The sequence below is a fragment of the Pleurodeles waltl genome, chromosome 3_1 (assembly GCF_031143425.1).
Source record: "Pleurodeles waltl isolate 20211129_DDA chromosome 3_1, aPleWal1.hap1.20221129, whole genome shotgun sequence".
Lineage (NCBI taxonomy): Eukaryota > Metazoa > Chordata > Amphibia > Caudata > Salamandridae > Pleurodeles > Pleurodeles waltl.
In genome coordinates, this window is record NC_090440.1 from 1,943,214,030 (window position 1) to 1,943,239,143 (window position 25,114).

A 25,114-nucleotide genomic window follows, 5' to 3' on the forward strand; every position below is an offset into this window, starting at 1 on the left:
ACCGGAGCTTCGTTCGCCCTGTCACCTACGTCCTGCTATTACATGGCACACAGCTTCTGCTGTCACGTGAACTCTAATAAAACGGGGCTCTGCTCGTCCTGTCACGGGCACCCTGATAACATGGAGGGTGCGCTCGTCCTGTGCTTCCTCCACGCTGCTCCTGCTGCCATGTGGCGTCTGTCAGTTAATGTGGGGGCTCTGCCGGTGCTGCTGTCACGTGCCTCCTGCTATTACGAGGCGCTCTGCATCTAGTCATAAGCACTCCGGCAATATGCGGCTTCTCTCGCTTGGACTTTGAGGAGCGGAGCTGTCATGGGGGTTTTGAGGCTCTTATAAACTGAGATCCGTACACGGGCCAACATGTAGCGCTGCACTCGTTGGCACATGCTTTACGAAATGCTCCGATTCTCCTCCCATGCACACACTAGGAACACAGAGAGATATAACGATATAACTCTGCTGGTGCTTTCAATGGCACCCCTACACAGCGGGCAGCAGAGGGGGGGGCGCGTGGCGGCGCTGCCTGTACCTGGTCGCTGACAGCTGACAGCTTGCTCTCCAAATCTCTCTTCTCCCTCAGGACCTTCTGCTTATCCTCGTACTCCTCCTCGAGCTGGAGCTCCATCTGCTTGAGCTGGGGCCGGGGGAGAAAGACGGGCACTCGGGGTTAGTTGCAGCAGTCACCGTGAGCCGGGGCACGTGCGCGGCATGGCGGCGAGAGGAGGGCACGGGGGTCGCTGGGCGCTAGGGAGGCGGCGCGCACTATTGCGGAGGCGGGAATGCTGCGTGCGGCCAGAGGCGAAGGCGCGTGTGTTCACTGCTTCCCCACGTGCGTGTGAACCCTGGTATGAAGGAGAGAATGATCCACACGTGTGGAGAGAAGGTAAACGGGTGTGCTCACTCCTTTCTCACACGTGAGATAAGTGTGCGTGTACACTGCTGTGAAGGAGGGAATGCTGCACACGTGAGGAGAGGGGTAAACCTGTGTTCACGGCTTTCTCGCATGTGAGAGAAGTGTGCGCGTACACTCCTATGAAGGAGAGAATGCTGCACACGTGTGGAGAGAGGTGCACGTGAGTATTGACAGTTTCGTCACATGAGACGAGTGTGCGCGCGCGCCGCCTAAGGAAGGAGGGAGTGCTGTACACGTGCTACAGGTGCTAGGTGTGTTCTCATTGGTTTTTTACACGCGAGCGGAAGGTATGTGCTTGCTGCTATGGGACAGTATGTTGTACGCAAGCTGCAACAGGTGAAAGGTGTGCACTGACTGCTGTGGAGGGAAAGGGCTCAACACAAAATGTATGACGCGAGAGCAGTGGAGGTGCACACTGGTACGGGAGGAGGAACACACACAAGCTTCAAAATGTGAAAAGAATGGATGCGCATGTACACTGCTCTGAAAGGAAATGAGCACACCAGATGCCACTTGTGAAATTAATGTATATGTGCTCCCGGTAAGGGGACAGAACTCATCCAACAAGCCTCTACAGGTACAATGAGTGCAAGTTTACACTGCAATGAACAGGAATGCTGCACACCAGGTCTTATAGCAGAAAGTAGTCTGTGTACACTTTCAGTGGAATAACATACTGCAGAGAAGACGCAATAGGTGAGAAAAGAATGCATGTTTACACTGCTGTGGAAAGCATCGCAGTACACAAGAAGCTACACGTCCATGACGTGTTATATACTGCTATGGGACAAGAATGTAAAAGAGTCATAAATAGCATGCGTGCACATTCCTAAGGGGATGAGATGATGCAAATACGATGCTAAAGGTGCCAGGAGTGTAGGTTTATGTTTCAGTGCAAGAGAAAGGTACACACTAGTAAATTACTGTGTAGACCTGCTGCTCCTGTACTGTATGAAACAATGTCCAAATGTTCCCAAGTTGTGGGTGAGGTGGTTGCTGTGTGTGCAAGGCGGTGCAGGTGAGTACAATGTGGCAAATGACAGCTATGTTTCCGCCGCTTGGGGGAGCTGCTCACTGTGAGCCCGAGTTTCCATGTACCTTTTTCTGGCACGACTGCCGCACGTCCTCCACCTCCTCGTCTTTGCTTTCCAACTCCTTGGAATGAGTCTGCCGCAGCCGCTCCATCTCCATCTCCAGGCGCAGTTTTGCCTGAAACCACAGACACCATTAGCGCTCTGGGCACACGCACAATTTTCAAGACGCCCTCCAAAAATCAAAAAGTCTCTATGGGACCCAGCCGAAGGCTTCTCCTCTAACCACCCAAAGACCTCTCCCCTAGACACACAAAGGTTTCCCCTCTATTTACCCAAATGTTTCTCTTCTTCTCTGGTCATTCAAAGGCCTCTCCTCTCAACCCCAAAAGATTTCTCCTCTATTCACCCCCAGATTTCTCTCTAACCACCCCAGGTTTCGCCTCTGATTTATCCAAACATCTCTTTTCTTAAAGGCCCAAAGGCCTTCTACCAAAACCCTGCCGGGGGGTCTCTCTTTTAACAACCAAAGGTCTCTTCCTGAACAAGTCCAAATGTCTCTCATCCAGCCGTCCAAAGTTCTCTTCTCAAATTTTGCCAAAGATCTCTCTTATAACTAAGTCTCTTCTCCCACCGGGCAAAGGTCTCTTCTCTATTCACCCAAAGGTTTCTCTTTTAACCATTTTAAGATCTCTTCCTGAATCCAGCCAAAAGTCACCCCTCTCATCACAAAAGAGCTCTCTTCTGTCCAGACAAAGATCTCTCATCTAACCACCCAGCGTATCCAGGTAACTGCTGCTTTATGATAAATGGAAGATTTCCCTATTAACCACCCAAAGATCTATACCCTAATTCATCCAAAGGGCTCTCCTTTAACCAACCAAAACTACTTTTCCACATCTGACCAAAGATCGCTTCTCTAACCATCAAAAGGTCTCTCCATTAACCACTTCAACGACCTCTACTCTAATCACCTGATTAGTCTGCACAATTTAACACCCATGACCTCTACCATACGCACCCAAATGTTATGCCTCCAAACTCTCCACTCGTTCATCCTCTATCCATGTACATAAACTATATTATAAACCTCCCAAAGGTCCCTCCTCTTGCACCCAAATTCATTAGGTCTATATCCTACTGTTCCGTCCTCCAGTCCATTAGTCTGGCCACTAATCACTCCACTGGTCTCTTCTAACCACTCCATTCATCTCCCCATTACACTAAAAACTACACGTTCTTTAACAATTCCAAAATATCTCCAGTCCACTCTATCTTCTCTTTATCTTTTACCCACTCAGTCGGTCCTCAATGAGCACCACATGTATCTTCTCTCGCCCCATCAGTCCCTTCTAAAGATCCTGTTCATCCCACCCAGCTCACTTGCAAAGACCCTTTCTCTTTCTCCATGTTGCTCTCCTGATATCAATGCATATACATCACTGTCCTGTAGGCCTGGTACGTCCATGGACAGGTCCCTGTGGCATAGAGCTCCCACAGGCCATAGCACCCTTACAATAAACATCCTGCAGCACTAGTCACCGAAAGCGCCAGGTTCCATCTATTGCCATGAAAACACTGTATGCGTTTCCAAGATCGTAATACAGAAAAAGCACATTTACTTATTTACGCACCTGGGCATCTGTACAAGGGCGATGAACGTGACAGATCTTAGTTTGGAGGAAAATGTGGCAGGGCATCTATCTATGGCATGGGGAAGGATGGGAATTTCAAACACAGTACTTCTAAGGTGGGACCCAGAAAAATGATTTTATTTATGGTAAAACAAAGAAAGGGTGGGTGAATGGTAACCATCAGGTAAAGCAGCCCCAGTGGTTTGTGAACACTCAGGTCTGCATTTCCGAATGCAAGTCAAATTAGTGAACTGGTACTGCAACCACTTTCAGAGCAGGGGTGCTGAAGGTGTGATTTTAAACCCATAGATTACTCTAGTAAGGTGGATTTTCTGTAGCAACCCACATCTTTAGATTTCTCTAATAGTAATAGTTATCAGATGACTCCAGGTCAGTAGGAATGCCTGGCTTCTAACATTTCATAGTCCTTTTAGAGGGTACATTACTCTCATACTGTCCTTAATTTTAGTTCCACTTGTGTAACAATGACAACTCCCAAATCCTAGAATGGATTAAGAAGTCAAGCAAAACCTCAGTGCTGGAAACACGGTGTGGCTAGAGGGACATATTCAGTTGGCAGTCCTACCCTAGAAGCCATGCCTGCTGCAAGTGTGCGGAGGTAATACAATCCTGTATGGATTCAAGTTTAAAATACGGATTCACTGGTAAGACAGATGAAAGGTTAGGAAAGCACCTGGCAGAAGAACTCTGGGACAAACAGTCTATCAGGCACCTGCGCTGATGCACAAGACAGTCAGCAGGCTATGCATGCTTAGGCACAGGAAAGAATGTGTAAGTCCAGAGGTCCACATACCTAGTGCACCATCCTGTGAGTTTCTGATTTAGATGTTTCTGTGTTTGACTCTGAAAGTCCTCTTTGAATACTTTTGTATTATCTTGAATTCCTTTGGTGTGTTACCAGGCGAAATAGAATCAGTCTGGCTGAGGAATACCCAAAGTACTCCTTCACCGCATAGGGAGTAACCTCCCTAGTGTCTAAGCATACTGCCTCAATAGTTAGGGTACAGCCTTTAAATGTACACCCAAGCGTAAAGTTGCCTTCCCCACCCCATGAAAATTAATTTTGGTCACATCTACTTTGACCGCTCTCCTGTAACCATGGGATTCTGCAGTTAGCATGGTTAATGCAGACCTGTATTTCCTAATTTGAAAGGTTATATACCCATGACCATGGAGCCCCATTGTGTCACAACTCTTTCTATTTCGTATCCATCTCTGTATTGTGGAAAAGTTCTCTTGGGTCCTACGGGAGGATGACTGTTGCAGATTATCCTCCTGATGCCCGAGGAAGTGCTCTCTTTGCATTGATTCCCGTGCCCCCAACCTTCTCTTCCCCCTCCCCCCCAAGACGAACGTCTTAAGGAAGTGGCTAACATACAACTCGTTACATTCGAGCTTGAATCAATACCCAGAGGTGGGTCAAATTTTACATTTTTGTTTTACTAGTAAAATTCCGAGGCAAATACATTTATGTTCAGAGAATACATCAGAGCTGGGTTGGTGTTCTAGGCTCAGGGAAAAAAGCCTGCGTATCGAGTCTTGTGCATGATTGGCTGGTAATATAATTTTTAAATAAAGCACAGGTCTTTTGGAACAAGACTATTATTCTGTGATCCTCAAATGTAATCCTTTGTCCAAAGAATTATTGTATACCCTCTATAGAGCTGCCAGGAGTGGCAAAACATCTCTGCATGGAGAGCTATTATAGAGTCAAGGACAGTCAGGCCATTCTGACCAGAGATCATAATCGTTCGCTGAGTGAGGGGCAAGTAACCATGAAAGAACATATTCAGTTGTGCAGCAGAAACAAATAAAGGTAGGCTACTAAGTACAAGCACGAGACCTTGTCTGAGTGGTTTATTCCCTACGCCAACAAGAACATTCACACTTCCTCCAGCAGACCCCATATATTTAGCAACTGCTCACCTCCTTCCCATGTTGCAGGCAGACGTTGCGAATGTGAATAACAATTCCCCTTGGTAGCTGATCAGACACATGTGAGTCTCCACATGAACAGTCTAGATAGATATGTATTGTCTATCACCAATGAAATTCTGGTGACCATTTATTGTGACTTCAGAATTCCATGCAGCTTGGATTCCCAACCTTTAGGGTCCCACTGGCAAAAAAGTATTTTCACCACGAGTAGTGCTTTCCAAATCATTGCCCTGAGGTTGCCCACAATTGGGTCTTTCATCATGAAAATTAACTGTATCCTGCTTGTCTAACTTTTACCTTTTATTCAGCTATTCCTGCTAGTAGGTTGTTGAGGGGCTACAGGTGGGTCAAGAGGTCAACCTTGCGATGTCACTGGGAGGCAAGTGGTGTGCAAGGCCACTCTTGCAAGCTTGCTCTCAAGTGCAAAACTAAGGCCAGGGAACAGCGCAGTATTTACCTCAGATACATAAAATAATAATTCGACAGGGCACCTTCAGTACGCGAACCACGCAACTAGACCCGGAGCGAGGGTAGTGCTCCGGATCTGTGAAAGGGCACTCCTTGCCCTTGTGAAGGCCGCCCTCTTTATTAGTCCGCTGCGGAAGCATAAAGTTCCGCAGAAAGAATCCGGCGGGTTGTTTGTTCTCTGCGCCGCCATGACAGCCATTTCTCTGGCAGTGCACACTGCCGACTGCCAGCATAACCGCTCCCTGTTGCACCCAGCTGCAGCTAAAGCAATTTTCGGAACACATAACAGCAAGAAATATGTCTGCCATTACCACGGTTTTGGACTACAAATAAGAGCCAACACGGAGCTGCAGGACGAGCTCTGTCTGGCGGTGGGAAGGCGGGATAAATCTTTCTTCTGCTTCCCTCGAAATCAATTCTACCCCTTCGCGCCAATCACTCACTCCTAAATGCTCCCGAGGCACCACTGTGGTCTCCACACCGCTCACACCTTCAAACTGAGGGGAAGTTTAAGCCCGACACATGGCAAAGCCAATCCCAGGGCAGCGTTAATTCACCATGATGTCCACGGCGTTGTCTAGTTTAACCCGCGGGCTGACATCTATCGGCCCAAGCTCCCTCGCGTGAAAAAAGGGCAAAGAAGGCGAGAGAAAAGGACGAAGGCTTTACATGCCCGGAGGAAACTAAAAAAGGCACCTCCAACAGACGCACAATCCTGCGTAGAGAGAAGAAGCGCGTAAAAAAGAGAAACTATTGGAGACATATTGCAAAGAGATTCGAAGAAAAGATGGGACAGATTACAAAGAGCTATCCCAAAAGCAGAAAAAAAATATGATACAGATTTCAAGAATATATTTTAATTATACAAAAGAAAGTAGAAACCGACTGGTGAAAGGGCCTGATTTAGAACTCGACGAACGGGTTACTCTGTCACAACAGTGACGAATACCCCATCAGCCGAAATCTAAATCCCATTATCTTCTATGGGATTTAGATTTTGGCGGACGGGATAGCTGGCACTGTTGTAACTGAGTAACCTGTCCGTCGAGTTTTAAATCAGGCTCATAGTCATATATACTAAATATATGGGGGAATGACAGACGTTAGACTACAGAGACATATTTTAAAAATACAGAGGAAAAATAAAAGGCAGACTACATATACAGATTAAAACATTGGATACAAACAACAAAAAGCAATCCTGAATATCAAAAAAAAAGACGGGACAGATTACAGAATGAGATCATAAATAAACAGAGAAAAGACATATGTCAGACAGCTATCCCAAATATGTGGCAGAAGAGAAATGGGGCGTTGGCCCTCTTCCTGTACCGTGTGGTCTGCTTGGACCGGAAGACTCTCCTGGGCGGGCTCTCTTACCTGGAGCGAAGCATCAAGCAGTGCTCAGTCCACCCTCACCAGGGCAGGGGAGAGGTTCTCTACTACTGCCACTGCCGTGCTGAGATCTGAAAACATCCCTGTTGGATCCTTGCTTTACTTAAAGGCCTTTATGATGCTCTTGCCAGTATCGTCAAAACCAGCTGAATAGTCTACAAAGCCAGCATGACCAGCACCCTTGTCTACTGTGATGATAAGCTCACCATCCCCCGTGGCTATAGTCACACCTGCAGCCAGGACACCATTGAGCTTGAGCTGAAGACAAGCAAAAAAAGGAAGAAAAAAAAAGAAACATGCCTTCTCTATCCCCTGGGATCAGGAACGGTAGTCCCCATATCCATCAAGATTGTCCCAATCCTGCTACAATATAGGAACTAGAAGAAGACTCAGCTCGTCAAAGAACACTCTTTAAAGTAAAAGTCTACAAACCTGCTACTCCTGACGTAATACCATAGAAACGGGGTTTCCCCTATCTATTAGTTTTAGATCTAGGATAGGGGTAAACTGAAACCATCAACAAAACACAACATCTCAATCGACCTGTGTTTCTTCTATTATAGCTTTCATACACTGTCATCTGACCAAAATCAGATTCTGACAATTTTAAACTGTTAATATTAAAAATATTTTTATTTACTACTTATTCATCATTGATTTGTATATATTTCATTGCTTTTTTTCCTTCATGTATCAAACACGTTTACAACACTCAAAATCATCATTATGTGAGCTAAGAATACATTAAACATCTTCCATAGAAACATCACAATACAATGTACCACAACACTGCTACAAGCGTTACTAATATCCCCTATTTGTCAATCCACTCACTCACTCCCTCCTAAAACACATCCACAAACATGCACACTAACACCACTCACACCAGTCCCAGCCCCAACCTTCTTACACCAAAAAATACAACGGGAATAGATCGTCTTTTTCAGCCGTTGCAGTGTTGCAGGCTGGGATTACCCATTAAAATAGCCGACGCACAATTTGGTGGGTAAAAATGTTTTTAAATCCACATTCTTCAAGACCAAGCTTTATTTAAAATCTACTCTGGATGACCACTGGGGGATTATCAATCTCCTCGGCCTGCTTATTCTTATGCTTAGTCTCCATACAATTACTGTCATCACACGGGCATCTGTGCACTATCACAGTGACTATCGTAGGAACAGTCCTCTGCATTTCTTGTCATTCCTCTAGGTACAATCCATCATTCATTTTCTCTTTTTGTTCAAACAAGGCCTCAATATATGTTTAGTTATGACAAGGGATAACCTTGTTTTCGTCTCATTGAAAGTGCCATGATCGGTCACATACTCCTGCCGACCTTGAGAGACATAATATAACTAAACATTTATTGAGGCCTTTGTTTGAACAAAAAAAAATAACATTAATGTTGGAATGTACTTTGAGGAATGACAAGAAATGTAGAGGAGTGTTCCTGCCATAGTCACTGTGGTAGTGCACAGATTCCTGTGTGATGACAGTAATTATATGGAGACTCAGTACAAGACTAAGTAGACCTCGAAGAATGATAATCCCCCAGTGGTCGACCAAAGTAGATAGCAACTAAAGCTTGGTCCTGAAAAAGGTGGATTCAGAATAACTTTTTCCCATCGAAACGTGCGTAGACTATTTTAAGGGGTGATCCCAGCCCGCAACACTACAAGGGCTGAAAAAGAAGTTCTATTTTTCCCGTTGTATTTTTGGGTGTATGTAGGTTGTGGCTGGGACTGTTAGTGTGCATGTTTGAGGATGTGTTTTGGGGGTGAGGGAGAGTATTGACGGAGAGGGGAGACATTCATAATGCATGTAGCAATGTTGTGATATGGTGAATTGTCAATGTTTCTATGGAAGATGTTTAATGTATTGTTAGTTCATATAATGATGGTTTTCAGTATTGTAAAAATGTTTTAATACATGAAGGAAAAAAACAATGAAAAATATACAAATCAATGATGAATAAGTAGTAAGTAAAATCTGTGTAATAATAAGTTTAAAATTGTTAGTATCTGTTTTTGGTGAGACCACAGTGCATGAAAGCTATAATAGAAGAAATACATGTCGAGTGGGATGTTGTGTTAATGACTCCTGACATCATACACTGACTGTGCTTTTGCCTTTGAACTTGTAACAGCTTTTGGCTAGGTTTGCACTATATAAATACCATAGTGTAGTGTGGCGAGTGAGGTGACAACAATGGGTACGGAAATGTTTGAGGTACAGTAATTTGAATGTGGTGTGTAAATTATAAATTTGAGTTATAACTATAAGTATTTAATTTGCAAAGTGTGTCTAGTTTAAGATATTTTTGTATATTTATATAGAAAGAATAAATAAAGTTTTCCTAACTATAACTTATCCTTAACCACTGTTTTTCATTGAATTTCTATGGTTTCTGTTTTGTAATAAACGTGTTTCAAATCGTGGTTTCAAGTGTCATTCATTAGTGTGTCATTAATTGGTGTGCCGCACAGTAGAATGGACGAGAGTGTCGTACAGTGTAGTGTGGCTGAGTGGAATACTGTAGCATGAAATAGAGTTATACAGTGGAATGGCGTGGTGTGTTGTATAGTGGAGTATCAGAGTGGTGCAGCGTGTAGTACAGTGGAGTGGCTTTTCATATAGTAGAGCAGGGTGTTTTAGACGGTCAAAGAGGAGTTCAGTGTTGTAGAGAGGAGTGGCAGAGTGAAGCAGAGTGTCTTTCAGTAGAGTATCATCAAAAGGAGTGTTGTAAAGTCCATGGACGAGAGTGTCCTACAGTGGAGTGGCGTGTCAGAGAGGAGTGGAGTCTCGTTGGCTGTTATACAGTGGCGTACAGTGGATGGGCATATAATGGAGTACAGTGTTATGGAGTTGCATAGAGTGTAGTATAGTCCTGTAGGCTGGAGTGTAATACAGTGGACTAGAGTGTCAGACAGTGCAGTGGAGTAGAGCAGAGTATGACAGAGAGGAGAACAGTGGGATGAAGTGTAGTAGAGTGGAGTAAAGTGCAACTCCAAAAACCACTTGAGGCTACCATCCCCTGAAACCTACAAACCCTTTATTATTTCTTAATGTTAACCATCCCTGAACCCTAAAGGTCCCTTATTACTGATAGCCTTCCTTGAACCCTAAAAACCCCTTACAATCACCCATTCCTGATCACTACAAATTCTTTACTACATTTGTTTGCTTCAATGGCAAAGTCAGTAGGGCAGGCTTTAATGTGATAAATTACACTTGCATAGAATGCATTCAAACAGCATTTGTGAATGCCAACATTTGTTGGTACATTACAGCGCAACCTATTGGCTTTGTCAATGTGTGTGGTTCTACTGCTGGTTCATTTCTATAATATACTATAGTATAATATTTAAAAAGTAAAATAAGCTGTGAAGGGGGTACCTTGTCAAACACTGTTGGTCCTGGCATCTTACCTGCAGTTAGGTATTGAGAGGATATACCTCTAAGCAATAAATACTTTTAGAGGGTACCATAGCATGTTTGCATCAGTGGTATTTCTGACTGGTGCAGTAGTTGAAGTCCTTTGACTGTTTGACCATAACTTCATGCAGTGAGGATTGTCATGAAAAAGTAGGAAGAGGTGGCTTGCTTACTTATCAGTAATAACCATTATTCATTGTCTACTTCTTTATTGTCACAGTCACTGCAGTTCATTCATTTTTCTTGGCACACTTGAAGCTTCAACAACAGCGTGCGCCTCGGTACTTTGTAAGGAGGAACAGGGAATGTTTCTTTATAACAGACAGGATAAGAATGATTTTTTAAATTAACAGAAATCCCACAGGAAAAGAAATACCTTGGGGAAGGAGTGGCAAAGGATTGCCTGGATCCTGGAGGAGAACTGACTGTATTTAGTAGGCATCGATGAGGAATAGGTAGACTGAGGACTGAATATTACTGGTAAGTAAATTGGCTATTAGAAACAATGATCATCACAAGCTTTCGTTCTTATTTACATGTGGTTTCTTGTCCAGTTCAACGTACCCTCCCCGCTGCCCCGCCACACCACCACCACGACCCACACCCTTTGCCTTTTTTCAACCCTGCTCTCTTATGGCTTCCAGCAATGCTTTTATCTACACCTTCCCACACCTCAAATGGACCCCTTATTGGAAGCACATATTGACATTACATTAGACAGCAAGACTGTATATCACTAAATTCACTGGCTGTGTTATCATCGATCGTATCTCTGCGCAGGTAGGCATTAGCTTCAGGGACAAAGGCATTAAAACAATAAGTGGCAATTACTCCATTCATCAGCCTCCACCTTGCATTTCTCTATTTACAGTCCTAAAATGCATTCCAGGCAAAAACATCAACCACATCCCTCCTCAACTCCTCCTGTCCACAAATGCTCCAGTTGTCTTTTCCCAGTCGTGCGACTGGAGAGCTCCGGAAAAGCCACCTCAGATTCCCTATGTAACTCTTGTCCACGTCCACTTTCTCTACCTATCGATGCTAGGGTTTCAACCTGCCCAAAGTCACTAAATCCTAAATATATCAGCCATAAATTTTAACGCCTCCCCAATGCCCAAGCCCTCGGCCTGCATTACTTCCATTACCTCAATGCGCCAGACTTGGATCCGTTCATCAAGTCTTCACTGATGCAAGTAATCTTTAGCCATCAGATTTACCACCTCTTACCCCATCCCCCAGCCTCACCCTTCTCGCCTTACCTCCGTCTCAACCATTCCAGCTACCTAATCATCAGCATTCACAACTGCCCGGTCCAGATGTTGTACTCTACCACACTCTCTACATCAAGCATCCACCTCTATCACTCCCCTTCACCTCCACCCCCTCAGGCATTAGCTTCACTGGACACAGCGCCTCAATGGTCTACCTATACCACTTTCTTTCCCAGTCATCAGTGTCCAGGGCTCGCCTTACACCAGCCTCATTCCGCCGCTCTAATACCCGTGCTCTAACTTTACAACCATCAGCTCCCCTGCCCCTTACCCCAGCTGTCCCCCTCATAAACCTTTTAGTCTAAACACTATTATTCTCCATCTATTTCTCCAGGAACAGACTTCCCTATATAATTTTCACTAACCCTGCGCTTTCACCTTCTTGGCCCTCACCGCTGGTGCCATGTAGTTTTCATCTATCAGAGTACTGCCTGTCGCCCCAGGGCCACCAGTTCCGGTCCCATAATCCATACCTGCTCCAGCATTTGGATGCTGCCCGCCTGCTCATCCAGCTCCTCTTCCTGGTCCTTGACCTTTGCCTCGAGGTCGCGCAGCTGCTTCTTCACCTTGGCATGAGAAGCCTCATCTTTGGACTCCTGCGACGAGGCGTCCTGTAGCTCGACCTCCACCTGCTCCACCTTCTGAGTAAGTGCCTGGATCTCGGAGTCTTTTTCCTGTGAGACACATGATGGAGCAGAGTCACCAGAATGTGCTGAATAGTCAGCAAGTGCTGAGTCTATCACTTACCTTCATTCTCACTACATGCCGTATACCTCACTTTAAAAGGTCCCTTTAATAACACATGCTGAAAAGTAACCTATGCTATTCTAAAATATTTCCCCCAGGTAGTAATACAATTAGACCAGCCTTTGTTTCACCTATTAATTATATTTCTGTTTTTACCAGAAGCCCATGTCAGAATACTAATCCCCTTTTCTGGTAAAAAGGAAGGTGTGGAATTTAGCTGTAATGAAAGATATTGTGTTTTGCAATTGTCTTTGTGTATTTGTTCACTTTATTTTTTTAATGAAACTATTTATATTTATGAGATACAAAAAAGCGTGTAATAAGTTGTAATTAGTGTTTCTTATACAACTTGACTTTTTATATGTATTGTGGGCTCATCATCCTTTAACTTGTGTCTTTGTCTTTCGTTTGTCATCTTTGTGTATCTGACCAGATGTCTGACTCTTAACAGCAGAGGGTCCTTTCTCTTGTTTAACTTTATTTTTACCCTTTTCCATTTCCTTTAGTAAAATGGTCAGTGCCAGAGGAAACAGCCTTTTCTACACGGCCGGAGCAACGCGTAGTGTAGCCACGCAAACGTTACCACACTTGCCTGAACCAATCAAATGCGTGGTTAAGGCACCATGCGTAAGAGTGGTTCAGGCACACAGCAGGAACAGTCGGGAGAGAAACGAAGTGGGCGGGTAAGTGGGGCTGGAGGGGGGGGGGGGAGGGGGGCTGGAGGGTTTTTTAAGGACAGGGCAAGGTAGGTTCTAGAGTTCAGGGCAGGGGCGGAGGGGCGGGTCATTTTTAGGACAGGGTGGGGTAGGTTTTAGGGTTCAGGACGGGAGCAGGGCAGTTTTTGGGACAGGGCAGAGTAGTTTTCAGGACAGGAAGGGGTAGGTTTTAGGGTGGGGGGGTCAGGGTAGTTTTACGACAGGGTGGGGTAGTTTTTAGGACAGGGTAGGTTTTGGGGTTTAGTGCAGGGGTGGGGAGTCGGGGTAGTTTTTTAGGACAGGGTGGGGTAGGTTTTAGGGTTTAGGGCGGCGAGTTGGAGTAATTGTTCTGACAGGGTGGGGTAGGGTTTTAGGATTCAATAGCTTTTAGGACAGGGTGGGGTAATTTTTAGGACAGGGTAGGTTTTAGGGTGTAGGGCAGGAGTGGGGTCGGGGAGGTTTTCAGGACAGGATGGGAATGTTTTATGGTTCAGGGTGAGGGGGTCGGGGTAATTTTTAGGACAGGGCAGTGTAGCTTTCAGGGTTTAGGACAGGGAAGTTTTAGGTTTTAAGGTTCAGAGTGGGGTCGGGTAATTTTTAGGACAGGGCGGGGTACTTGTTAGGACAGAGTAGGTTTTAGAGTTCAGGGCGGGGGGGTCAGGGGAAGTTTTAGAACAGGGTAGGGTAGGTTTTAGGACAGGGGAGGGTAGCTTTTATGGTTTAGGATGGGGTCAGGTTAGTTTTTACGACAGGGCATGGTAGGTTTTAGGGTTCAGGGCGGGGTGGGGGGGGTTGGAGCTAGTTTTTAGGACAGGGTGGATAGGATTTAGAGCGGGGTTCAGGGTAGTTTTTAGAACAGGGTAGGGTAGGTTTTGGGGTACAGGGCAGGGGTGGGGTGGGTCAGGTAGTTTTCAGGACAGGGTGGGGTAGTTTTTAGGACAGGCTAGGTTTTAGGGTTTAGGGCAGGGTGTCAGGGTAGTTTTTAGGACAGGGTGGGGTCGTTTTTAGGATAGGATAGGATAGGTTTTAAGGTTTAGGGCAGGGTCGGGGTAGTCTTTAGGGCAGGGTTGGGGTAGTTTGTAGGTCAGGGTGGGGTAGTTTTTAGGACAGGGTAGGTTTTAGGGTTAAGGGCCGGGGTTGGTGTAGTTTTTAGGACAGGGTGGGGTAGGTTTTAGGACAGGGCAGTGTAGCTTTTAGGGTTTAGGATGGGGGTCATGGTAGTTTTTAGGAAAGGGCAGGGTAGGTTTTAGGAGTTAGGGCAGTGGTCAGAGTAGTTTTTAGGACAGTGTAGGTTGTGGGGTAGGTTTTGGGACATGGTGGGGTAGGCTTTAGGACAGGGCAGTGTAGCTTTTAGGGTTTAGGATGGGGGTCGGGGTAGTTTTTAGGAAAGGGCAGGGTAGGTTTTAGGAGATAGGGCAGGGGTCAGGGTAGTTTTTAGGACAGGGTAGGTTTTGGGGCATGTTGGGGTAGTTTTTAGGACAGGGTAGGTTTTAAGGTGGCTGTCGGGGTAGTTTTTAGGACAGGGTAGGTTTTGGGGTTTATGGCAGGGCGGGGGATCGGGATAGTTTTTAGGACAGGGTAGGGTTTAGGGCAGAGGGTTTGGGTAGTTTTTACGACAGGGTGGGGTCGTTTTTATGACAGGGTAGCTTTTAGGGTTTGGGGCGGGGCGAGAGGGTCTGGGGGTTGTATCACACAGCCATGCATGGCATTACCACATATACCTTAACTAAGTACGCTTCACAACGAAATTTGTTGTAAAGGCATGTGTGGTAAAGACACGGTTCCGACCGCCTTGTTCTGCCATGCATTGTTCTGTCATACAACGCAGTGCCAGGTGCCACTCACGATCCTTCCGTTTAGCTGAAAATGTCAGACAAATACTGCACTCCACTGGCTTGTGCTCTGGGTGCAGGCAGTACAAACATTTTGTACGTGGATCCTCCACGTAAATTCTTTTTCCCACAAAATTCACATCTTAAATGAAGACTTTTCAATGCTGCCATCTCTTAAAAAACAGTTCTTTCTTTACAGAGCTGTCAGATAGAGTTCCTCACACCTGATTGTGCAGAGGAAAATCTGACAGTTGGAAGCATCGGCAGGGGAACAGCTGGGTGTGGTGGGTTCTGATTAGCTAAAGTTTGGATCATTACAATGAAGAGGATAAGTTGGAGAAAGTTGCAATGTATATTAATGTAAAGGGGCATGTCCGTACTGCTGTTGGTAATGTTACCGGGGGTTCCAAGTCTGATGACGGAGAAGGATTCAAGCATGTGAATCTATGAAAGATCTCATGCTGGATAATCCACTCTGCACCACTTCACTCTGCTCTGCAGCATTCTGCACATCCCCACGCCATGCCACTGCACTCTAGACCACTACACTCTACTTCACTCTGCACTATTCAACTCTATGCCAATGCACTCTACACCCCTCTACTCTACACCACTGCCCTTTTCGCCACTGCGCTCTAGACCACTCCAGTCTAGGCCACTCCAATGTACTCTGCACAACTCCACTCTATGCCACTCCACTCTGCAACACTGCACTCCACACCACTACACTCTAACCCAGTGCACTTTACTCTGTAACACAACACTATGCCTCTGCACTCTGCGCTAATCCACTGTATGCCATTCTAGTCTACTCTGCACCACTGCACTCTATGCCAATGCACTTCACACCATTACCCTCTGTCATTCTACTCTACTGTACTGTACTCTTCCCTGCCCCACTCCACGCCACTTCACTCTACTCTACTCTGAAACAATCTATGCTACTGCACTATAAGCCTCTGCATTCTATGCCACTCTTCTCTAAACCACTGCACTCTAGCCAATGCGCTGCACTCTACATCACTGCACTCTATGCCACAGCACTCTACTCTGCACCAATGTACTCTACATCACTCTACACCACTGCACTCTGACACTGTACTCCCTGCCGCTGAACTATGCCACTCTACACTTCTGCAATCTGTGCCAATGCACTCTACGCCCCTCTACTCTGCATCACTGCACTCTATGCTACTGAACTCTGTATCACTCCACTTTATGCCAATCCACACCACTCTATGCCACTGCACTCTCTGCCACTTTACTCTACACCACTGCACTCTGCACCAATGCACTCTACTATGCATCACTCTAATCTACGCCACAGCATTCTACAGTGCTGCATTACACGCTGAATCCTATGCCTCTGAACTGTACATCATTATACTCTGCAACACTCCATGCCAGTGCACTTTATACCAGTCGACTCTAATCTATGCCAAACCACGCCACTCCACTCTATGTCACTACACGATACTCACCACCACTGTACTTTACGCCAGTCTACTCTGTGCTGCTGAATTCTACTACACTCTACTCTGTAACACTGCACTGTACTCCACAAAACTCTATGCCAATCTACTCTGCACTACTGCATACTATGCAATGCACTCTACTCAGCATCACTACTCTCTATCCACTGCACTCTGCAGCACTCCATGCCACTGCACTCTACTGCACTATATTCTACTTTGCGCCACTCTACACCACTCCACACCATTCCACTTTGCACCACTCTATGCCACTGCATTCTGTGATACTCTACTCTGTGCAACTACACTCTATTACATTGTACTCTGCACCATTGCACTTTACACTCTATTAGACAACAATGTAATCTTCACCATTCCATTCGATGATGCTGCATTGTACACTGCTGAATTCTATGCTGCTAGACTCTCTGCCACTCCACTGTATGCCACTCTACCCGACTCTACTTTATGCCACTCCAATACAAGCTACTCTCTGCCACTCCACTCCACTCTGCCACTCCACTGTACAACACTCATGCCACTAACCTTCAGCCATGCTGGTGTACAACATGGGTAAAACACATTGGCAAAGCAAACAGCTTTGGCATTGGCAAGACCTATAGGATTTGCCAATGCCTGCTTACCAATATTATCTCTCTACAGTTCACAGAAGAAAGTTTTGATATAAATACATCGGCTCATCCAGCAGCTTCCCTCCCTCAAACTGGCCTAAAACGTTCAGAGGATTCTGAAGCAGACATTGCACACATAATGGTCCATCTTTGAGACAGGAGCAACTGACCTGGCATCCTTGATCAGAGTCTAAAAGCTGCAATGCATTGCATCTAGTCAGACTGACCCTACCCACCTCCAGCTGCTGTCTGAGGTTGAAGACCTCGGATGTGAGCATATCCTTCTCCCTGCTCAGTTTCTCTCTCTGGATCTTCTCCCGCTGCACCTCTTCATTTGCCTGGGCAAGCTCAGTGTCAAACCTGTGCCAAGAAACAGAAAGACAGGCAACATTTAAAGAAGATTCAAACCTGTTCCAGCTCACACTGGACACCCCGCCTCATCCCTGTACTCCTTTCCTTGTTGATGCACAAGGTCTGTCTGCATTTGACAACACTCTAGGGCTCTCCTGGCTGCATGAAAAGTGCTAATAGGAAAATTACCATTTACATCAGAAGAACCTGCTAATTGCTCGTATGTCACCAATTTACATAAATATTAACAAAAGTACGCTCAATGATGTATGCTTCTAAGCTTACACAGCTGTCACCTAAGGAACACTCACCCGCGATGCAGGAAATGAGAAAGAAACAAGCCGTTCTAGGAAAAATGTATTACAGATGATTCCGCTCTGCTCCAAAATCTGTGCTCCAGTTCCAAAAGAAATTAAGCAATTCTCGACCTTGCTACGAAAGCCCTGTTTTTATAATCACAAGAAAGAGCTCTAAAAAACTTGAGGAACCAAAGCGAAAGTGGCCAGACCCACAGAGTGTGGGTCCAGAGTGGTGCTCATGCTTTTTACAACTAGACCCAAGCTCATAGTCGTTCTCATTTGGGTTGTAATTGGCCTGGCTGTTTGTCTTCCTGCTTGTCCGTTGACCTGCAAACACCTGGTGAAAGGAGACAAGAGCACGTCTTGGAGGAGCTCGACCAGCATCCCGAGATTCAAAGCGCTCATTCCCAAAAAGAGGACAACCAAGCCAAACAGAGGGAGGTGAAGGTGAGCAAAGGAAGGGGACCTAGTACTGTGGACTCCCTCTCTTCCACACCATTGAACCAGAACTCCTCGCCCAGTATTGGTAACAGTCTGGGGTGGAGTAACCCTGCAAAGCACCACTAAGACCACAGAATATTATATGTACAACATATCTCCCCATGATGGTGAGACCTCTCCTCAATTGAACACCTTCACATCACAAGTCCGCTATATGAGTGGATGTCAAGCATGAGCATGTGATTTCTCCCCCACACCCTTTCCCCACCACCCACACAGCATTATGCACCGAGGTGCACCAAAAACATCCTTTTGTCTTTGCTAAGTGGTGATAAGGTCCAGCACTAATGTCCTAAGCATCAGAAACTTTGTTCAGAAACATTGAAGTTGTGCAAACTTCCAACAACTGAGGTACTTTCCATCCCCTCTAACTAAAGCCCCCAGAGTAGAAGAAAAACCTAGTCGTAACGGTCAAGTCAAAATGTACATGATGTAACCCACACCCATAAAGAAGTTAGCACACAGAACTTGGTGGGGGTTGTTTTGGTGTCCAATGATCTCTACTACTAACATTGAGTTGCCAGACCGCACCCTACCCCATCAGGTAGTATGTGAAATCTTAAACGTGACTTCCAGGACCAGAAATACAGAGTCATTGGCTTGTGCTAGCTACAAGCTGCATTGTACACCTCTGGATTCTATGTGTTGCACTTTACCCACGTTCCTCTGCCACACGCTACGTCCATGCACTCTACAACAGCTCACTCTACACCGCTCCCCTGCATGCCAGGCTACACGACCACACTCTATGACACTACAATACATGATACTCTCTCTATCCCACTCCACTCTCCGACACGTCTCTCCACTCTTCCCCATTCCACTGTAAAACACTCCACACCTATCCTCTACGCCACTACCTCTTACCTATGCCGAACAGCAGCCACGCAGGTGGCAAAAACACACTGGCAAAGCCAACAGCTCCGGGGGAGGGGAGACCTATTGACTTTACCAGTGCTTGTTTACCAGATTTAACGTCCATTTCCAACACTTCTTCAGCCTGCAGGAACTTGTTAACCTCACACTTCCGGAAGAGTTGATTAGCCCAGAAGGGCCTCCGAGGGCAGCTCGAAGCCACCGTGAAGGCTTCCAGCTAATTCCAAAGTATTCACAACATTGGAAAACATTTTAGCGTGCCTCTCTCCTACCTACAGAATTGTCTTCCACAAACAAACTTTGATGCACAATGCCAGCAACCAACAGACGTATCGGGCCCGACCGGCCTCGATCAACAAAACGGTTGCCAGTTATTTCAGACACACAGAGTTTGGGGTCTGTTATTACTGCTACATCTGCGGAGGGTAGGGCTGACGGCTCTGAGGCAAGAACAGCATTCCTCTCTCGTCCCATCCTCATCACTTCAGTACACGCCACTGCGCACACATTTGTGTTTTCTCTCAATATATAAAGGCAGAAAACGTCCCTTTCCTGTTGGCGGGGAACGCATGGGCTGTAATGAGTTTAACCGTCCAGGGACGGCAGGAGATTTCATTCAATTTGCTTATCAGAGAGAAGGGTTTGGGGAGGGGTGAGGATGAAGAAGGTGGCTGGTTTACGTAAGCGCACGATCACCTCCAATGAACACTTTAATACGGAGTCTTGATGTCTAAATGTGTCCTGCAGTTAAATCATGGACCCTGAGAAGGTGGCTAACACTGGGACTCCAATAGCAAAGAGGCGGCAGCAGCGCCTAATACGAAACATAATGCACTCCTCAAAAGACAGCGGCCAATGTTATTAAATGTCCCGTGCTGAATAACAAGGCTGCGTAGTCCTGAATCCACCTCACCGTCCTATGACACTCCCTGGCCCTTCCTCTCACTCTGGCAGGGTCCCTGCTTTCTCCCCTGTTGACGTTTTTTCCGCCTTCTCTTCCTTCTTCCCATTTGTGTGTTTTCCCCTCTCTTGATCCCCGAGGATGCCAGTGGGCCCCACCGGCGGGGTCGGATTGCATACATGCCAACATTTTAGAAGAGGAACGTGGGAGATCTTAAAAAAAAAGAATCGGGAGAATGTATCTCTCCCATTGACTTTTGTTGCAGCCTCCATTCGGTCTACTGGCGTGTATGGGACTTGCAAGTGCGTTACTGCAGGATAGGATATTAGAAATGCAATCGTTTTTTTCCCTTGCCTGTCAAGAGCCCGGAGAAAGCGTCATGGCAGGCAGTGAGAACGAGACAAAAATGTGCTGCTCTGGCCTGCAGGTTACTGGCACTGCATAATTTGGGTCATCAGCAGAAGCTAGCAGAGGTGTTGGGTTTTTGCATGCATGGTTCAGGAAGCGGGAGACTAGCTTTAAAATTAGTAGTCTCCCGACTGAATTGGGAGTGTTGGCATGTATGGGACTTGCCTACACAGCAATCAGGCAGTACCCTACGTTTTTCATCACTTTACGGCTGGTTTTTACTGTTTATTTCCCATATATAGGAACAGTTTGGCTTCAGACTGGGACATGGGACTGAGACAGCCACACTTCTAGCCTTGGACACATCACGGATGCTAGTCGATCACGGCCAGTCTGCAATCTTGATTCTTCTTGACCTGTCTGTTGCATTCAACATAGTTAATCACTGCATCCTGCTAAATAGACTTGCCTTATCTGGAGTCGGAGGAACAGCCTTAAAATGGCTGCATTCCTATTTATCTGAACACAGCCAAGCAGTCGCCCTTCCGCCTTTTAGCTCTGTCTTCAGGAAGGTGGAAAATTGTGTTCCTCAAGGGTCTGCCCTTGGACCCATCCTGTTTGATCTCTATATGAGACCTCTTATCAGTCTTATTAAATCTCATGATCTCAGAGTAGTTAACTAAGCAGACAATACTCAGTTGATTTTGTCTTTCGACAGTGATCATCAGACTGTAATAAAGGTATTTCATAACTGCATGAGGAACATCGCGATATGGCTGAACACCAACTCTCTTAAATTCAATGGGGATGAGACTGAGTTCTTATATTGCTCGGCAAACAAAGTCCCCATGACTCTTTCCGTAAATTTCTGGCCTCTTCCTGCAAAGGATGTACCAATTCCCTCGGACTCAGTCCATAATTTGGGGGTCTTTGACAATAAACTGTTGCTTGAAGTTCATACCACAAACATAGCTGGGTCTTGTTTCTTGCTGCTGCGGGGCCTGCAGAAACTGCTCCCCATGCTGCCAGCTGATGCAACTATACAGACTACAGGCTGCTGTGGCAAAGTTGGCCCTGAATCGTGCCAGAAGGTCCTCAGCCTCAGATGCCTTAAAGGAGCTTCACTGGCTACCGATTAAGCAGAGAATAGCTTTCAAATCTTTATGTATTGTTTTTAAAGCTGTACATGGACTTAGATCAGTCCCTCTGCAGAATTGTTTTTCCAGATGTCCCGAGGAGGAATCTTCGCTCCTCATCAGCTTTGCTAGCCTGCATCCCTAATGATAATGCTAAGAAATAAAAAATGGGAGGGCAGGCCTTCTCAGTTAGAGCTGCACAACTATGGAATCAGCTCCCGGCCACCCTTAGACTAATGGAAGACTGGCTATCTTTCAGGAAAGCTCTGAAGACCTGGCCCTTTCTTCGTAACCTGTGTATATACCTGGTTGGACTGTGCTTGGGTACCCAAGGCCCCTAGCGCCATGATACCTTTTGGGTGAAATGTGCGCTCTATTAATGCTTATAATAAAATAATAATATATTACCACTTTAACAGTATGCCTTGCTAATAAGGGCCACTTTTATTTTGGTGCTGGGGCTATTTTTTGTCCCTGTCTAACCCCGCCCATGACCCCAAGAATGACGCAGTGGGCCCCAACAGCAATCGCCGGTTCAAATTAAGCACAGGGCAGCAGCCACTAACCAATGAAAAAAATGACAATATCAATTGTTTGGGCTTTGGTATAGTGAAGAGGTATGTTATGGCAAGTGAACCTCCCCCTAACACTATGGAATCGATACAGGACATCAGGAAATGGCTGCAGCAGCGCAACGTTCCGCATAAACAGAACGGGTAGAACACAGATGCAGGGAGTGCATCAGACCCTGTTCTAGCGGGAGGGCCAGGTCCTCCCAAGGAGCCCTCTGGCGCAGCCAAGGTGCATCCATAAGGGTGGTGTTAGTGTTATTTCTCAAGTTGCACATGTGGCTGCAGGTAGGGTTGCGATCTTTCCAAGAGAAAAATACCGGCCATTTGTTGTTGTTTTAAGAGTCTGCAAAGGCCTAGATGTGGCTGTGATAATAAATAGGACTGCAAACAGAATCGTCAGCGTTCATTCCTAGTATTACTTTTCTGCCTTTGGTTACTTTACAGAACGCACAAAAAAGAGAACTCTATTTATATTTGCTGTTTGAAGTATGTACAAATGAAGAACTAAAATTGCCAACTTTAGGTGATTCTACTTCTTTTTCTACCCAGCCGGGACATCAAAATACCAGTGGTGTGGTAGAAAACCAGCCAAAAGGCAACCCTAGTTGCAGTCAGTGCTCTCTATCTCCTCTACATGCTTGCAGGATAACTAGCAATAAATCAGGATGCTTTCTGTCTGTGTGAAGGGGGCAGTCACAGTGGGTGTGCAGCCAGGCCATCATTCCAAGGTCTGTGCTTCACGGCCCCTCACCAGCAGGGAATTTCATTCTAAGGAACAAGCACTGGTAAAGCCAATAGGTTGCGCATATGCAAGATCTTTTGGCTCTGTCAATTTTTAGCTATCTTGTACAACAGCGCGGCTGCTGTGAAGCATGGCTGAAAGTAAAAGAAAAATATGCTTGTGTTGTAAATTGTCAGTTGAGAGAGGTAAGTACCCATCTCAAGTAATAATCACAACCCTAGCCAAGGTGAACCCTTAAAGTACTAAATTAACCAGAGCTCAACCCCCTGGTAGTAGAAAGGCTTAACTTAGAGGCAATATGTAAAATATTAAAAAATAATAGAACAGTAAAAAAGTTGAAATGCAAAACCAAACATATCCAAAAAACGAATTAGAAAAATATAGTGCAATTTAATAAACAAACTTACACCAAAATGACAAAAATCCAATAAGGAGAACCAGAGACATGAATTTTTAAAGTTTTAAGTAGAAATAGCTCCAAGAAGCATGAAGTGTCAGTGATAGTCAATGGTTGCGGCGGGGCAGGACCTAGGCACAAGTTGACACCGTCCGCAATGAAGCATGGGTCGGATACACTAACCAGGTTTGTCCTTGTCAAATATTTTAGCTTCTGACTTTAGTCGTTGAAGTCCCAATTGTCCCTGTGGCTTTAACAGGGGGTCAAGCCTTATGATCCCTGAAGTCTACATCTTTGTCCAGAGTATAAGAGTGACAGCAGGTCTATCCTCCAGGACACGTCTCAGGTTGCAGACAACAGGTGCAGTATTCTTCTGATCTTCCTCATGTCCAGAAGGTTTTCTGGAACAGGTGCCTAGAGATGCCACATTTATACCCGCCACAGGCTAGTGAGTGGTAAAAGCCCCTTTGGATGCTCTATCCATTGAGGTAAAGGTTGCCGGGTTAACCCTACCTAGTTTGTAAATCTTCAGCTACATTAAACTTGGGATCTGAGGGCTAAGTTGTGTGTGGGGAGTGTACTACGGCAATCCTAGTGTACTCCCACATAAAACACTAAATTTCAGTTTCAGGCAGTCCCTCTACCCGCAACAAACTCAGAGACAGAAGTCTGGTAGAACAAAAGCTGAGTTCTAAGCAACTAGAAAGCCGATACAAGTATTCTGATATTCTGCTTCCATCCTTTGAAGTGTGCTTCACATTGTTATTTGCAAAGCCCTTGCAGACCTGTCAAACAGGTCTTGACTCTTGAGCAGGACCTTTCTGGCTGTGGCAACAAAAAAGCAGGGCCCTGCCTAAGTATCAGATAACATTTACCTCTGACAGAGGAGGCCTCTTTGAAGTACGCCCCAAATAAGACTGGCAATTAAGTGAACAAATGGTGAGCAATGGGCAGGCTCCAAGCCCATTGAAGCTAAGAAAATGGCTCACAAGCAATAGCACATACCTTGTCCCCGATGAGACCTAAGCATCAGGCCTTTTCTGTATGCTGTGGAGACAGTGAATAGCTTTTGCTGTAATATGTTCGGCTACAGCCAGGACATTACGGTTGGTAGGACATTCTAGTGCTCAAACCCAGCAGGAATGATAAACTTTCTCTGTGATGGGTCCTTAACTTTACGAGCAAAAACAACAATTCATTTCTCAGCAATGACTGTAAAAACCTTTTGCACACTAGTGATCAAGTCCCTTTTTACATTCCACATGTTTTACTTCTCCTAGCTCTGTCTAATCGCATTTGATTTTCAAGTTGTGTTTCAGTAGGTTTTCTAATGCAATATATGAGGCTTGTGCAGCAAATACTGTAAATTAAGTCACCTATAAATGTATTGATGAGTTTAGGGTGAGTATGACTGTTCATGTCTGGGCTCTGGAGTTGAGGCAAAAAAGCCGAGCAAGTTGCTCACAGTGACTATTACAGGGTCAGAATGAAGTTCAGATTTTAT

The 25,114-nt window shown here is 45.6% G+C and overlaps 1 protein-coding gene across 11 annotated transcripts in view; it reads right to left on the reverse strand.

Moving 5' to 3' along the window:
- Window positions 1-25,114, reverse strand: part of MYO18A (myosin XVIIIA) — an 805,500-nt gene that overhangs the window by 197,466 nt on the left and 582,920 nt on the right. For all 11 annotated transcript variants that reach the window (XM_069226228.1, XM_069226223.1, XM_069226221.1 and 8 more), the window contains 4 exons: window positions 17,724-17,847; window positions 12,583-12,783; window positions 2,012-2,122; window positions 530-634 (listed from right to left, as the gene is read on the reverse strand). In XM_069226228.1, coding sequence (XP_069082329.1) covers window positions 530-634; window positions 2,012-2,122; window positions 12,583-12,783; window positions 17,724-17,847 — 541 coding nt within the window. The remainder of the gene's footprint in view (window positions 1-529; window positions 635-2,011; window positions 2,123-12,582; window positions 12,784-17,723; window positions 17,848-25,114) is intronic.